Source organism: Hippocampus bargibanti, linkage group LG15 (assembly GCF_051943395.1).
Source record: "Hippocampus bargibanti isolate YZ-2025 linkage group LG15, ASM5194339v1, whole genome shotgun sequence".
Taxonomy (NCBI): domain Eukaryota; kingdom Metazoa; phylum Chordata; class Actinopteri; order Syngnathiformes; family Syngnathidae; genus Hippocampus; species Hippocampus bargibanti.
Genome location: NC_142748.1, coordinates 8,477,231 through 8,493,719, shown reverse-complemented (window position 1 = coordinate 8,493,719; position 16,489 = coordinate 8,477,231). Strand labels below are relative to the sequence as shown.

The window sequence follows — 16,489 nt, the reverse complement described above, 5'->3', positions numbered from 1 at the left end:
ATTTGTATTTCCGTGTTACCGCCTAAATATTTGTGCGTTCATGTTTGCTGTCGCGTATTTGAACAGGATTTTCTCAGCCTTCCAGCTGCTGTCGTCGCACGCTAGCTAAAAATAGCGATGCATGCGCGCACTGCTCGACCCCCGTGTTTCAAGTAATCAGATTACTTGATATTCAGTTACATGGCAAAGGAAAATGTTTCACGGTCACCAACACCCACACACTAATATTGTTTTCTCGCGATGACATAATGCGTTTGTGTGTTATTATAAAGCTTAGGCATAAAGATGAGCACAGGCTAGCTTTTTACCTACAAGTACCCTTGTAGTCACAGGCATTTTATTTCCATAGCAACAAGAAGCTCCTCCTCCTACATTTCAACCTCCCGCTCACCGTTTGTGGCATCCGAGGACATTGTTGTTGTTGTTGTTGTTGTCATGGAAACCACCATCGGCGCACTCCATGAGGTGGTCTGCGTCACATGACTGCCAAAACCAAAAAAATAGAGAACACAGAGAATAGTGACCGCAGCAAAGAAAGGTTGCCATGGTATCGATAGATGACAACATTACAAAGAATCAAACTTTATAGTGGCCACCGGCTGTAAAAAATCCGAAAAGTAAAAAGGTCGCAGAGTACGTACTCAATAAAGTACTTGACGCCGTGCTCCGTGTACGCTTCCTCACAGCCATAAGGAAGAGCTGTGGGGCATAAACACACAGTGCAGGTAATGTCAATAACATTTAACAATAGATTCTAATGAAGAAGGTGTGCCTCAAGGATCCCTTCTAGAACCCATGACACTTTCTGAAAAAACATTCAATGCAGCATAAGAAACTTTAGACTCTCTTCTTTCATTGGAACAAAAGAGTTAATTCCTAAATTGTATGGGTTTGGAGTTATGTGAGATCGAAATGAGGGCAGCTGTCTAAAATACAAATCAATACATACATATTGGTTTATATAGTGCTTGAACAATAACTTGACTGGCAGTGATGCTATCTACTAGCTATGTAGCGAGTTGTCTAGCTGTCTTGCTTGCTATCTATTGGCTATCTATTCGCTCGCTAGCTTTCAATCTATTTACTTCCGGATTGAGTGAACGCTGGCGCGTGTGGCTGTCGCTGCTCACCCACAGAAAACTTCTCCTGCGACTGAAAAGTGACATTGAGAGTTTTGAAAGGCACTTATAAATGAAATGTATAATTATAATTATTAAAAGCTAATTTAAAAAGAGTTAAGGACAAAAACAATGGAACAAAACAAACCAGCAAAAATGATGTCATTCTTTTTTTGTCCCCCCCGTCATGTCATGGAGGTGCCCTTTGATGTCAATGTGTCATCGTTATTATTAAAAATTGTTTTGCCCCAATTTTTTTTTTCATGTCGATGTGCACCTGTCATGTTTTGTTTGCGCTTGAGGTTGTTGCGTTAGATGAGGGTGGAGAAGAAAAAAAATGTGGAGAGCACCCACCTGCTCGATTGTCATTCTCCACTACAACAAAGAAGCGCAAAGGGGGATGAGGAGGAAGACGATGCAACGCTTTTGTCAGGTCGAAAATGCTAAAAGAGGGTCACGGCGGGAACCATTTCACACACACACACACACACACACACACACACACACACACACACACACACACACACACACACACACACACACACACACACACACACACACACACACACACACACACACACACACACACACACACAAACACACACACACACACACACACCATGAAGTGACAAGCACCATACAGTGAAATAAGAAAACAAAAACTTCACACAAACACACCAAAAAATAAAAAAAATCCGCCTCAAAACAAGTGGAAAAAATAAAAAGTAAATTACAGGTAACGACCGAGTTTTGTACAGACCAAACGGTCGTAAGTTAAAATGGTCGTAAGTCGAAATACATTCAAAATGTTGGCCAAAGTTGTTGTACGCAATGCCAGCCTGCTAGCGCGTTGCGGTGCCAGGCGTAGAAAAAAAAAAAAAAAAAAGGGGTCTGGAGGTCGTGGTCGTAAGTATGGATGGTCGTAAGTTGAGCCGGTCGTAAGTCGAATGTTACCTGGTCAACTAAAAATGAAAATGACACCAAATTACATCAAAATGCACAAAAAAATTCCCCAATAAAACAAACACCTAAAACCGAGCAAGTGTGTCATCCGACTTAAATTAAATATATAAAAAAATATATAAATATATAACAAATATAATAAATATTTTTTATATTTTTAAAATAAAAAAAACAATATGAAAAAAATAAATATAAAAAAATTGAGTAGAGCAAACATGTGAATAATAACAATATACATTTAATTTAGAAGCGCCTTTCAAAACTCTCAAGGTCACTTTACAGTCACATGATCAGTTTTTCTGTGGGTGAGCAGCGGCAGCCACATACGCCAGCGTTCACTCAACCGGGAATAACTCAAATAGATCAAGTTAGCTAGCTAATAGATAACTAATAGCTAGTTAGGTAGCTAGCTAGTTACACAGCTAATAGATAGCAAATAGAAGTCTGTAATAGAAGTCTGTAAAGACAATGCGTGGCCAGAAGACAGAGACAAAACAAACTTTATTGACAAATTTGGGCTTGACAAAGACATAATATCTTGGTAACCAAACTCCAACTTTGACTTTGGCTTTTCGTGTAACCCCCCCGGCCCCCCAACCCAACTTCGTCTCCTCCATCTTGACATGGATGTGCTGTAGCATCTGGTATCCTAGCAACAGGCAACATGATGAAAAAGCAGGTTGAGGGGAAAACTCCTGCGTCCATATGACCTACTTTCTTTCTTGGACTCTTTTCATGACACCTGGCCATCATCATCATCAACATCATCATCATCGTCATCACCGCCATCATTCTGGTGCACACGTGTGTGTGTGTGTATGTGTGTATGCTAATTAGGTGAGGGTGACCTTCTTGGAAGTGGTTGACATGAGGACTCCAAAGGCTTTAGTTGACAATTCCTTGATGACTCCCTACAATCATCATCGTGTCCTTTTATGGTAAAAAAAAAAGACATACGTCGAGTCGAGTCCTCTCGAATTGTTATGATTATGATGATGATGAAACGTTGTTTACACCAGAGTCAAGTACTACTTTCCTGAATGCAAAGACACACGGGTGGAGTTTTGGTGAAGCGCATGCGGGTTTGAAGGGCACACGTGGCGTCGACGAGACCGACCGCGCTGACTGCTAAAACAGGGATGGACGCTCCATCGCGACACAGGCGGATGTCCACTAGGGGGAGCATGCGGGCGGGGCTCAAGAGAAGAAGAAGAAGAAGAAGAGAGGGAACAGGAAGTAGTCACAAGGAAGTTATGTAAGCTTTCATGCGAGCACTTTTAGCAACTTTGCTCTTAATAACTCTCAAGGTCACTTTACAGTCACAGGATAAGTTTTTTTCTGTGGGTGAGCAGCGGCAGTCACACGCGCCAGCGTTCACTCAACCCGGAAGTCACTCAAATAGATAGCAAGCTAGCTAGCTAGTGAATACATAGCTATTAGCTAGTGAATAGATAGATATAGCTGTTGGCTATCTATCCAGCTGGCTTGCTGGATATTAGCTGGCTAGCTAGCTATCTGTTAGCTATATGGCTGGCTGGCTGTCTGTTGGCTATCTGTCCAGCTGGCTAGCTATCTGTTAGCTGGCTATCTATTAGCAATCTAATAGCTGGCGAGCCAGCTTTTTATTTATTTGAGTTATTCCGGGTTGAGTGAACGCTTGCGCATGTGGCTGCCGCTGCTCACCCACAGAAAAACTGATCCAGTGACTGTAAAGTGACCTTGAGAGTTTTGAAAGGTGTTTACAAATTAAATGTATTATTATTATTAGCTAGTGAATAGATAGCTATTAGCTAGCAAATAGTTAGCTAATAGCTAGTAATTAGATAGCTATTAGCTAGCGAATAGATAGCTAATAGCTAGCTAGATTTGACTTGTCACTTGGTCAAGCATTGCATTATTTTCAAATATATTTTTTATAATCTTAATTAATAATAATAATAAATATTAATTTATATAGTGCTTTAACAACAGCCGAACCTGTAACAAAGTGCTTGACAAGTGCTTTATTGACACCCAAGCATAAAAAAAACAACCCGAACAAATTCGGGAATGACGTTCTACGTCATATTTTCAATTCCTGAATAAATAAATATAAAGTTTGACTTACCATCCAGATGCAGGAAGTTCCCGACGGTGGTCCTCAGGTGGTTTGCTTCCTTGACCAGCGCCGCCGCGGTCCACGAGCTCTCCCGTCGCGAGGCTCCGCCCTGCGGGTCGTCCGCGCAACTAAATCCAACAACAACACTTTTAGCGTTAAAGCGCTATATAAATTAACATGTATTGCATTGTATTTTGCACAGACGCCCCCATTTCAAGATCATATAACTCCAGACCCATATAACTTAGGAATTAACTATTTTTTTTTCGGTCAAAATAAGATAATGTAAGGTTTCTTACGCTGAATTTTATGTTGATGTAGTCCTAAAACTCAATATTCTGTGGGGCCTGGAATTCGAGTGACAGTGACAAAAACCCTGGTACTGGAGTGGGCACATTTTTGCAGCATTAATGACTTAATGATGTCATATTTATAACCGGATGCTATTTTGTGTCTTTTTTTTATGTACTTTGTGAACTACAACAGCTACAGCGCACACATGTCATGATTCGGTTTTGAAAAAAAAAAACAGTCAGCGTGGCCTACAAAGGCGTAAAAAAAAAAAGCAGGTGAGGACAAAGCACTGTGGGGGGTCACTGAAAGGATGCGAAAAAAAGGGCGAGGGATGGTGGTGGTGGTGGTGGGGGGGGGTGTATTATGAAACCTGACACGTTGACCCCCCTCCCTGCTCCACGGTAACGACCGACTGACCCGATTGAGTGAAAAGGGACTTACACAAGAGTCACATTGAAATCGATCGCGGAGGACATGGGATTGGATGCACGCAGGGGTCACACAAAGGTCAACCATACACGCGAGACAATAAAAGCGAGATGATAAACGGCGTTTGCGAAAAAAGTGAAAATTACGGTGCGTTAATGTCCTTTCATAAAGCGTTTCGCCGTTGTTTGTGCGGCGCAAGGAGCCGAGCGCCACCTGGGCGGCGACGTTTGGCAACGAGGCTCAATGGCGGCGGGCGGTCGTGAGCAGCAGCAGGTGACCCCACCTGGGATACCCTCAACTGGGTCAACGTGGCGAAGGGGGGGGGGGGGGAGCAACTAACAGACTCAATTGTGTAAAAAAAAGGTGGTGACATCATCATGCTTGTTCCGATAGCGGCTGGACAAACATAATAATAATAATAATAATAATAATAATAATAATAATAATAATAATAATAATAAATGAAGTGTACCCAAAGGTCTTGGTAGGTCCGAGTCCTTCAAGCAGGAACTCTTGAACATTCTGAGAAGAAAACACACAATTAAAATCTGGACATTCATCAAGGCGGAGACTCCGCCGAGCGTTTGCGCCTTTTCGGCGGCACCGATATGCCAGCACCGTTTTTGATTAGGAGCAATGTCGCGGCTTGGAATTGAAGCGGATTTACGTGGGAGGACAAGAGATGTGAGACAGTCTTTTTTTGTCAATGGACGCTACAGCTTTGTGTTTGCTTTCCAACACATTTAGCTTGTAAGCAGACGCGGACATTTCACCATAACATCTCTGATCCACTGGTGAAAAGGATGCTTTGATCCTTAGAACTGCTTCATGCAATGAAGAGGGTGCAAAAAGTGCTTAAGATTGAATGACTGTCTGTGTTTTTTGTGTTGTGTCACATTCTTTGTTATTTAGTTTTTCAAGATGGTGCCGCAAGAGTGGCTGCCTTTGCAGTAGCTCCGGTATTTTGTTTTCTACTTCTTCCTTTCATCTTCCTTTCATCACTTTGCTGCTGTGAAATGCACATTTCTCCACTGCGAGACGAACAAAGGTTTATCCAATCCAATTTAGCTTGTAGCAGATGTGGACATTTCACCATAAGGCGCTTATAAATGAAATATATTATTATTATTATTATTATTATTATTATTATTATTATTATTATTATTATTATTATTATTATAATTATTATTATTACGTCCCTGATACACTGGTGAAAAGGAGGCTTTGATCCTCTCCTATTTCATCTAAAACTGCTTCATGCAACAAAGAGGGTGCAGAAAATGACTGTCTGTGCCTTGACATCAGTTCCTGTATTTTGTTTTCTCTACTTCTTCCTTTCCTTTCCTCTTCCTTTCATCAATCAGGGCGACTCCAATCGATTGCAATTAATGAGGTAGCTTCTTTCTCACCGCCACAAAAGTCAGCAGTTTTGCGTTGGCCGCCTCCAAAGTCTTCTTGGCGGCGTCGCTTTTCCGCAATTGGCATTGCAGCAACGCCGCCGCCTTCTTCAGTTGCCCGATGTCCTCCTGCCGCAAGAAACACGTCCATTCGGACTTTATTCGTCCACGCCGTTGCTATTTTTTTGGTGCTTCCATCACCTTATTATCCGGCTGAGGAGGAAGAGGAGGAGGATGAAGAGGTTCTTGACCCCCCCCGGTCTTCAGCTCGGCGATTTCGGCCTCTAGCAGGTGGACCACTTCTTCATAGTCCATCTCCATCCCGCGGGCTTGCTTGCGGGCTTCCTCGGCTAGTGCCGCCCGTTCCCGTAGCGTCTGTGTTTCCTGGGCGGCCATCTTGGCTTCCTGGAAGAGGGGGTGAAAATGATCATGGTGTATTTGGGGTCAAGGGGGCGTGTCTTGGTGAGCGACTGATAAACTTCGGACTATCAAAGACCCCACAAACGGTCACAACGGTTGATCGAAAAGCGACGGTGATGTTGACGGGTATCAGGTTGTTGTTACCGTGACAACTCACACCACTTAGCACCACTATTTTTATTACATACAATAATAATATTAATTTTTAAGCGCCTTTCAGAAGTCTCAAGGACACTTTAGTCACAGGATTATTTTTGTGTGGGTGAGCAGCGGCAGCCATTCGCGCCAGCGTTCACTCTACCTTTCCTCGCACCGACTTATTTTTTATTTCAGTAAAAAAATAATTAAAAATCGTCACTGAATGGGTTGCAATCTAGATTAAAAAAAACAAACTAAAATAAAAAGGACAGTTTGTGCAACATATGGATTTTTATAACACATTTCGATGTATTTTTTCTCCCCGTATCTTTAAACGCAGGCTGCCCACTCCTTCAGCGTCAGCCAACCAGGATCATTTTGCTTCCAGCTTTTATGTTGAAAAAAAAGTCAAACTGAAGAGCGGAGGTGAGACCTGCCGATCTATTTTCAACAGCGCGCACCCACTTGCGTTCTCCCACGCGCCGCATCGCACGCCATCTTGAATATAGTCACCTGATGAAAGGTTCCCGAGATTTTAAATTCATCTTACACTTTACACGCCGTCAATTGAACCTCATTCACTGCCAGATGATGTTCAAAAATGTGTCTGTCCACTCCAGTGCCAGGGTTTTTGTCATTGTCACTCAAATTCCACGACCCACAGAATATTGAGTTGTAGGACGACATAAACATTCTATGCAGCGTTAGAAAACATAGACTCTCTTCTTTAGTCAGAAAAAAAGAGTTAATTCCTAAGTTAGATGGGTCTGGAGTTATATGATCTTGAAATGAGGGCGACTCGACAAAATACAGCACATTGATTTATATATTAATAATACTACATTTCATTTCTAAGCGCCTTTCAAAACTGTCATGGTCACTTTACAGTCACAGGATAATTTTTTTTTTTCTCTGGGTGAGCAGTGGCAGCCACACGCGCTAGCATTCACTCAACCCGGAAGTTACTCAAATAAATAGAAAGTTAGCTACCTAATAAATAAAATAATAAATAATAATACTCAAGACTCAGGCTCAAAGTCTTTTTTGTCTTGAAAATAAATAAATAGACAAATAAATATATTTTTAAAAAAATAGCTAGCTAGATAACGAGCTAGCGAGATAGATAGATAGCGATCTAGATAGCTAGATCGATAGCCAGCTTGAGCTAGAGCTTTCACAACAGCTGATAGCTAGATCGATGAAAAACATTGCCAGCTTTTATCGATAGCATAGAATAAATTTGTGAATGTCTATTAGCTATCTAGCTAGCTATATTGCTATCTAGCTAGCTATCTAGCTCGCTGGCTTGCTATCTAGCTCGCTAGCTGGATAGCTTTGTCTGTAAGCTGCAACAGAAAAGAATTATCCTGTGATTGTAAAGTGACTTTGAGAGTTTTGAAAGGCGCTTATGAATTAAATGTATTATTATTATTATTATTATTAATAATAATGGCAGTGAATGAGTTCGCTGCGTGGAATGGAAATGAACCTGTCGGACAGTGTCCAGCTCTTCCTCCATCTTCCGCCGAACCCTGTGGGACTCCAGCAGCTGATCCTGAACATCAAGACGACACCCAACACCAAACAGGAAGTTGTTTCGGACGTCCCTCTGGCGCCATCAAACGACGGCCAATAACAACTTGAGGTTTCACCTGCAGCCTTTTGACCTCCCGCAGAGTGTCGGCGTTCTCCTTCCTCAGTCGATCCATCTCGTCCGCCCGATTGGATGTCGACTGCCACATGTGCGCAAACACAGAAAGACAAATAAAGGGATGTTAGGTTATCGGTTGAGCGCTTTACGGTCGTCGTTAGTAACCGAGTGTTTGTGAAATTGAAAATGGGGGCAGATATGCTGCCAGCATTGATCGCTGCAGGGGGGAAAAAAAGCGAGACTCACTATTGTATAAAAACCGACAGCCATCAAAGTGAAAAAAGTGAGACATTTTGGAAGAACATTTTGATGTTTTTTTTACTTTAACCACTTAAATATCAGGATTTCTCCATTTATTTTAGATTTTCATTCACTGTCAACAACAACAACAACAACAACAAATCCAATTGCCAATGTGCTTCTCTAAAATGACTCCTGCGAATGGATGGTTGATAAAGCATGCTCTCTGCTGTCCATTTTCATTATGACAACGCAAAATGGGCATGGTGGTGCTAAAAAATAAACTAATAATAATAATAATAATACATTTCTTTTATAAGCGCCTTTCAAAACTCTCAAGGTCACTTTACAGTCACAGGATACATTTTGCTGTGGGTGAGCAGCGGCAGCCAAACGGGCCAGCGTTCACTCAGCTGGCTAGCCAATAGATAGCTAATACTTAGCTAGCTAGATAGCTAGCCATCCAGCTAGATAGCTATATAGCTAATAGATAACTAGGTAGATAGGCGACCAGGGAGTTAGATAGCAATTAGATCGCAAATAGCTAGCTGTTTTGATTTCAAGATGACGCAGCGAGAGTGGCTGCCTTGCCTTTACAGCAGCTTCGGTATTTTGATGACCTACTTCTTCCTTTCCTTTCCTCACTTTGCTGCTGTGAAATGTGAATTTCTCCACTGCGGGACTAAATAAAGGCTAACCAATCCAATCGCACAGGAAATCACCTTTTCCACTTGCTCCGCTTTGAGATGACAGCCATCTGCAAACAACACAAATTCATTAGCAAATTCCAACTAAGAATTTTTAATATGTTGATGTAGATACTTTTTGAAGCACCTAAGAAAACAAAAAACATGACTTGAGGAGCGCGCCATGAGAAGAAAGGAGCATCGATGCGTATGCGGAGCCGCTGCGGCTTGGAATTGAAGTGGAGAGGTGGATGTGACTCATTTTCTTTCATCCATGGATGCTACAGCTTTGTGTTTGTTTCGAACATTTAGCTTGTAGCAAAAAACATTTCACCATGACTTTCCTGATCCACTGGTGAAAAGGACACTTTTATCGTCTCCTCTTTTATCAAGAATTGCTGCGTACAACAATAGAGGTGTGAAAAAATACAGTATTGTATTGTAAGACACCCCCACACACACCCCCAAAAAAGATTGTATTAAAATTCGTACCCACATTGAGATCAAACTCATCTAAGGACGAAACGCATGCGTGTTGGTTCACGACCGGACTCACTCGGACCTGCAAAAACAACCAAAAAATTCTGTTAGCGTGGCAAAATAATGACACACCATTTTGCCCGATTCCATTTGTGAATCGGCACCTGGCAGACGTTGACGGGCGGCAGGGTTTCGCTAGCCGGGTTGCGGCTACAGGTGAGTTTAGTGGTGACGATGGCCGCTGAGGGGCCTACCACAGGACTATGAGAACCGCTGCTGGAGCTGGAGGAAGTCCGGCGTCGGATGAAGGCCACTTCCACGGTGGGATCTGGTCTGCGGTACAAGTTTCTCGTGGTCATTTTTTTTATTTTAGGCTTCTTATAAATATGCTAAGATCTTTCCAGACCTGAGTTTGGTGCGTGTTAGGATCGTCCTGGCCTCTTCGTAGGTCGCGCCGATGAGAGATTCCTTGTTGATGGACACCAGCTGGTCGCCAACCTGCAGCCTGCCATCCTAGGACCACCCCAAAAAAAGAATGCAGCTCACCAAGATATACAGGTAATATCCAACTTACGACCAGCTCGACTTACGACCAACCGTACTTACGACCATGACCCTATTTTTAACATTTTAATTCTACGCCTTCGTTACACTTAGGTTTAGCCTTAGGGTCGGGATTTGTAAATGCTGTTAATACATTTGTCTATAACTGCTATCCCATAGTTGACTAGCAGATGGCTGTGCTTTATTTTTCTTGGCATTACGTTGGGTCGTTGTCACTTCCGGTACAGGTTTTACTTTCCGCGCTTCGTTTTATTTTTACTGAGAAGATGGCGAGAATGGACATGCTTTATCGCTGTACTGTTTAGCAAGGAAAAGATAAAAAGGTCAAAGATCAAAACTTCCATTTCGGACGGAACGCGGGCAAAGTGGTTTGTACGATTTTATTGCATATGTTTTTATTGATGTAAAGTCTAAATGTTTACGTGTAAATAATAGCTATATTTGTCTACTTGTTTGTAGTTCTACGGTGGTTTCGTTGGTGATTCATGATGCAAGTGAAATCACATTAAAGAATTAACCATCAGTATAAAGAACCTGGAATCCTATCATGTTTCGAATGGAAGCACAGACCATGTGATGGCACCAGAGGGGGCGGAGTTTGCGTGCCATTTAGCCTAGTCTCTATTCAACATTTTGAATGGATTTAGACTTACGACCATTTCGACTTACGGCCGTTTGGTCGGAACGGAACTCTGTCGTAAGTCGGATGTTACCTGTATTTGGAAAAAGAAGATGGCGGCGAGAAACACTGATGGATTGGATTGGATTGGATTGGATTGGATATGCCTTTATTAGTCTCACAGTGGAGAAATTTACATTTCACAGCAGCAAAGTGATGAAAGGAATGAAAGATGATGAAGTGTTTGGCTGACCTTCTGGCAGTCTCCTCCCGCCACCATGTCCTGGATGAAGACCGTGGGGCCTTCGGCGCGGTTGGTGCCGCCCTTGATGAGCAGGCCCAGGCCGTTGCCCTTGGCGATGCAGATCAATTGGATCACGCTGTCGCTGCGAGAAAGGATGTTAAGTAACACGTCCTTTCCAATCACGTCAGTCCAAGATGGCGCCCGAGGAGGCTCTTTGGTCTCTTAGTGGACGGATCTGTGGGAGGTACCTGAAAGCGGACGTGGCCACGGGGTTGTAGAACGAGACCCCCTCTTTGGGGCTGAGCACTTGGGGGCTTTCAGAAGAGCAGGCCCCAGATTGCTGTGTGGGTGAAATGCGATCGGACGCCGCTAAGGGGACCGAGCAATACTTCTCCATCAGCTCGGAAAACTGCCGCCTTCAGATCACAACATGAAAGCATTCATCGTAATATGCCAAAATGATTGTTTTTATTCTGTTTATTTTTTAGACAAAAGTAGGGATTAGACGCCATATACACGAGTGAGTCAGCGAACCGCAAGGCGATGTCATCATCAGCCCCGGCGTTTATGCTGACGATGAGGCGAGTGTCCCGTCGCGTCACCTCAGCTGACACCTCCCCTTCACCCAAAATAAAAAATACTGACGCCATACCATCAACTGACACCAAGACGATGACATCACTTGTTGTCAGGGGTGGCGCTTTTTCGCTCTCTGAGCCTTCAGTGCAGACAGAGCGGACTTTAATCCACTTTTTAACTCACTTAATTCACTGCCATTCAATAATTTATTCGGGAACTGAAAATATGATGTAGAGCGTCATTCCCGAATTAGCTCGATTTTTTTTTTCTTGCTTGGGTTCTGATAACGCGCTGGCCAGACTTCTAGTAATGTTTTTCCCTTCCACAAGGGGGCAGAATTTCCTTTTTTTTCCCCATGTTAGCGCTTTTTTTAGCAGTTTCGGCTGTTGTTAAAGTGCTATATAAACCAATATGTATGCATTGCATTGTATTTTGTACTGCTGCCCTCATTTCGAGCTCATATAACTCCAGAATCATATAATTTAGGAATTAACTCTTTAAAGTTTCTTGTACTACATTGAATGTTTATGTAGTCCTAAAATTGAATATTCTGTGGGTTCTGGAATTCGAGTGACAATGACAAAAACCCTGGCACATTTTTGCACATGTCTGGCAGTGAATGAGCGAACATCACCTCATCATCAGAGTAGACCTTGAGACTGTTGGAAAAATATTTTCGTGGACTTACTTGGAGTCGTCGTCCCTGGCAACCAGTAGAGACATGTGATTGGACAGCGATGCGGTCCTCAGGATCTCCACCGCCCTACCAGGATGCAAAGCATTTGGGATTCAATGACATCCTCCCCAAATAAAAATTATTTAAAAAATGTGCATGGTTGGGTGATAAAAGTCGCGACCTCTCATTGGTGACGCCCCTCAAGCTGATGTTGTTCACGTCCACAAGCAGGTCACCTGACTTGAGCCGACCTGGATAACAAACGAGCGATGTTTACCATGAACACGATGGAGACTCTTGATTGGTTCCCAGCGCTGACCTGACGTCACCCAATGACAGCACGATATCCCATAATTTACAGCCATGTGGATTGGCTATGCATCTTCTCACCCCCTCCTCTGTCTTATAACATGGGTTGTTATTATTATATGACTCAATTGTGGATTTTCGTCTATCGCGGGTGTTCCTGGTCCCCATTACCAGCAAAAAAACAAGGGATTACTGTACTGCTATAGTCCTTGTTTCAAATATATAAAGTATACACACTGCTTACATACTTTAATTATACTAATACTCACAAATGATTGCATACAAATTCCTCGGGGAGGTTGATGAGGGGAGGGGCTACTTTGCGTATTTTTGACTATCGCGGTCCCCATTAGCCATGAAAAACGAGGAATTACTGTCAAATCAAAACAGACCGTCAAGCGCAGCCAGTCCACCGGCGACGACTCTTTTTATGAAGATGCCAAAGTCTTCTCCTGTCATTTCTCGGTAGCCTCCAATGATCTTTACGCCTGAAGGGAAGAAAAAAGAAAGAAATAAAGCAAAGATGCGAAACATGGTGGGAAGCCACAGTTTGACCGACCAAGTCCTTGCTTGCAGTGGCTGAATTCCAACCGATGGACGGCTCGGCTGATGCCGGGTGGGCCCATGATGGTCCTGAACACACATTACCACAATAAATAAATAAATAAATACATACATAAATAAAATAAAGAGTAGAGCAATTAAACTTGCAAATCTATACGATTGCCCACTCACGGTCATTCACGTCGCACCAGTCTGATTCGAGTTGTGTCACCAGGCACAACTTACACCGACGTCACAAGCGTCTCCAATGCCTGCTTAAAGTGGACTATATACATGTTCCTAGTGATAAAAAACAGGTGGGGGGGGATTAGAAGGCTAACAAGTTCACATGTGATACTTGAGGTTTAAAACCGGCCTCTATTGTTACTAACAAAGTATTATTTACACAGAATAGCATTGCCATCAGAACATTATGCGAGCACGTGTGTCACATCATCGGCATGTGGGCGCACAAGCCTGGAAACAAAGACGGATAAGACGGTATGAGCATGCAGGAGACGAGGAAGGAGCTTACCGGTGTAGCCATAGATGTGCTCGCCTTCCTGCGGGAGAAATGCCATTGCACAACGTCAGTCAGAGGACAAACAAACGTGCACGCGCACGCGTGGCCATGAACCAAATGCTGCTTGTCTCCAGGGAAGACGATGATGAGACAAGGCTGGTGTGTGTGCATGTGAGACAGAAATCCGCCGAGACACACGCACGCACACACCTTTGCATCGCTAATCCCGGCTGATACCTGTCCCACACGCGCACGCTCAAAACAAATCCACTCAAATGACAGTCGTGTGCATAGACAATCTCGCACACCTAGGCCATCACTGACACACGCACACAGAGAGACACGATGTGGCAAATAAAACCATAACAGGAAGCTGACCAGCTTATTCAAACGCTGCAAAAGCAAAAATAAACACCTATAAATGGCAAATTATTTGCGAGAATATGATCATCATAAGAATATTTATTGTGGAGAAACTCAAACAGTGGTGAGCTGGATAATTTTATATGGCTACTGAGCACATTGTGCGTAGACAAAATATGAGACGTCACAGTGAAATATTAAAAAGACAAGCGTAAATTCAAATTATTGAAGTAAACAAATTGAAATGATGAAAAAATGTTAAAAGGACAGCAACATCTAGTGGACAAATTGGCAAACTACACCCAGAAGCCAGTTCAGACAGAAGTCTGAAGCGTTTTTTTTTTTTTTAACATTTAAACAAACAATACAAACGTGTCAAATTATAAATACAAATAAACTGACATACCCCATTTTACATCTACTTGCCTGGACGCTCTGCATGATTACTGCTCATTGGACTTTACCAAAACGGCTTCGTGCCAATCTTCAGATGGTTTCATGTTTGGACAGACCTAGAATGCAGTCGGGTTTCCTTTCAATCCATTGGGACCCCCACCCAAACTCAAATGGATGAACGAAACTGTACTTTTAAGTCCAAACTTAGTGGCAATGTTGCCTAGATTGGGAAAGGCGGCCATATTTGCATGCCGTTGATTGAGGCAGGTAAACAAAATTAGCTCCGCCCATATAACGATTACTTCCGCATTATCACACTCGCAAGAACTGATTCAAACGTGACCAGTGAGAAATAAACGTCACTTCCTCGTGTTGCGTCTCATTGTGACCGAGGCATTATCCTCATTTAGAGTTCCGTCCATTGTGAGCAGGCGTTATTGTTCAATCACAATTAAAAAAAAAAAAAAAAAACATTGGTTACATTTATTATAATGGTAAATTCTTCGGTATTCAACCAAATATTTCAGATTTTACGATTACAAAGCGGTTCTCAACCAAACTGAGCACACCGCAATGTACCACAGGACTCCTGTCCACTTCCATATACGCAATACAAGGAGAAAACAACTGAATAAGAAAATGCATTATTAAACTATTCTAAATCTTTTACTAATATAATTAACTGTTGATTACAAAATGACCAGCATAGAATGAACAAACTTTTCTTAAGCCCAATTAGGATGTCTAAGGAACATTTTCCCAATATTCATTGAACAGCTGTTATGTATATTTTGGTCCGCCTGTATGTTCAGGAAATTGTAGCAAGCGAAGAGACGGTGATGCCGGTGCGTGCCGACAAAATCAGCAGACCGGCTCATCACACACAAGAGCGCAATTATGTGCTTCTGGCTGGTTTGCATCAAGACTCAAAGGCAATTCGCAAAGATATGTCAGTTTTGGAGTGGACCTTCAGATACTGACAAAATGAAACATCACCGTGACAACCTAACAAAGAGGTGGGGAGGAGACGGCAAAAAGCAGCTTGAGCATTCAAGTCTGTGGTTCTTGACATAAGGATCATAGCACGAGGGAGCTAAGTCTTGAATGTATTCATATCCGAGAGCAACAGTTTGAACTCTAATAGTGACTCAAAGTCAATGTTGACCCAAATAGGGTTTTTTTCCTTTCAAGATTCAGACTGTTACAAAAGCATAGACATCATCCTGTTGGAGACACCTTCCCCACTTGAAGGACCATAATCAAAGCCAGAACCACTGAGAGAGCAGAAGTGGTCCACTGTGACTCGTTCACGCAGCCTCTCAAGTAATCAGAGGCACTTTCTGCAGGCAACAAGTGTTCAGATCTCATCTTGGGAGATGGAGCTACCCGCCTGCTCTTCTTGTCTGCCCGGCAAAGAAGTTTGTCAACATAATGCACCTGTAGCGGCCGCAGGAGTCACACCGAAAATTGAAACCTGCCAAGTTCATATTCAATGTGACGCAGCAACACTCAAAGATTGAAAGACAAGGTAGTCTAGAGTGATTCTTTAGTTTATTAAATCTTATTCAGCAGGGACACAGCATGTTCATCCTATAGGGAAAGGAAAAAAAAGCAAGTTAAATACAAGCGAGTGTTAAGGGGGAAATAAATATATTTTTACCTCAGACTTTTGGAGATCTTCTGCGGTCATCACTCAGGGAGGGACCATAGTGTGGCTCAGTCATGGAATGACGCATTCGGGAGAACTCATTGGGCTGCT

The 16,489-nt window shown here is 42.7% G+C and overlaps 1 protein-coding gene across 3 annotated transcripts; it reads right to left on the bottom strand.

Moving 5' to 3' along the window:
• Window positions 1–339: 339 nt before the first annotated feature.
• stxbp4 (syntaxin binding protein 4) lies at window positions 340–14,287 on the bottom strand. 3 transcript variants are annotated; one of them, XM_089015799.1, is made up of 21 exons: window positions 14,182–14,287; window positions 13,984–14,011; window positions 13,641–13,748; window positions 13,465–13,538; window positions 13,298–13,393; window positions 12,778–12,847; window positions 12,609–12,683; window positions 11,590–11,757; window positions 11,351–11,483; window positions 10,321–10,427; window positions 10,079–10,247; window positions 9,927–9,996; window positions 9,471–9,505; window positions 8,510–8,590; window positions 8,347–8,412; window positions 6,501–6,704; window positions 6,312–6,428; window positions 5,375–5,424; window positions 4,189–4,307; window positions 642–699; window positions 340–483 (listed from the first exon to the last, which is right to left on the bottom strand). In XM_089015799.1, exons 4-21 carry the CDS (start codon window positions 13,529–13,531, stop codon window positions 369–371), a joined length of 1,800 nt encoding a protein of 599 aa, XP_088871925.1. In that variant the 5' UTR covers window positions 13,532–13,538; window positions 13,641–13,748; window positions 13,984–14,011; window positions 14,182–14,287; the 3' UTR covers window positions 340–368. The 3 variants fall into 3 exon arrangements, with proteins under 3 accessions (XP_088871925.1, XP_088871924.1, XP_088871926.1); XM_089015798.1 differs by having other exon boundaries at window positions 13,984–14,223; XM_089015800.1 differs by lacking the exons at window positions 340–483; window positions 642–699 and adding an exon at window positions 3,045–3,277 and having other exon boundaries at window positions 13,984–14,220.
• Between the last annotated feature and the right edge of the window lie 2,202 nt (window positions 14,288–16,489).

Bases quoted from the DNA above. Each gene is read 5' to 3' on its own strand.
- stxbp4 (XM_089015799.1), bottom strand. From the start codon at position 13,531: ATGGGCCCACCCGGCATCAGCCGAGCCGTCCATCGGTTGGAATTCAGC. The intron at 12,848-13,297 runs GTCTGTTTTGAT...TTTGTTATCCAG, and splicing joins TGGACTGGCTGCGCTTGACG to GTCGGCTCAAGTCAGGTGAC. The intron at 12,684-12,777 runs GTCGCGACTTTT...GCATCCTGGTAG, and splicing joins AGGGGCGTCACCAATGAGAG to GGCGGTGGAGATCCTGAGGA.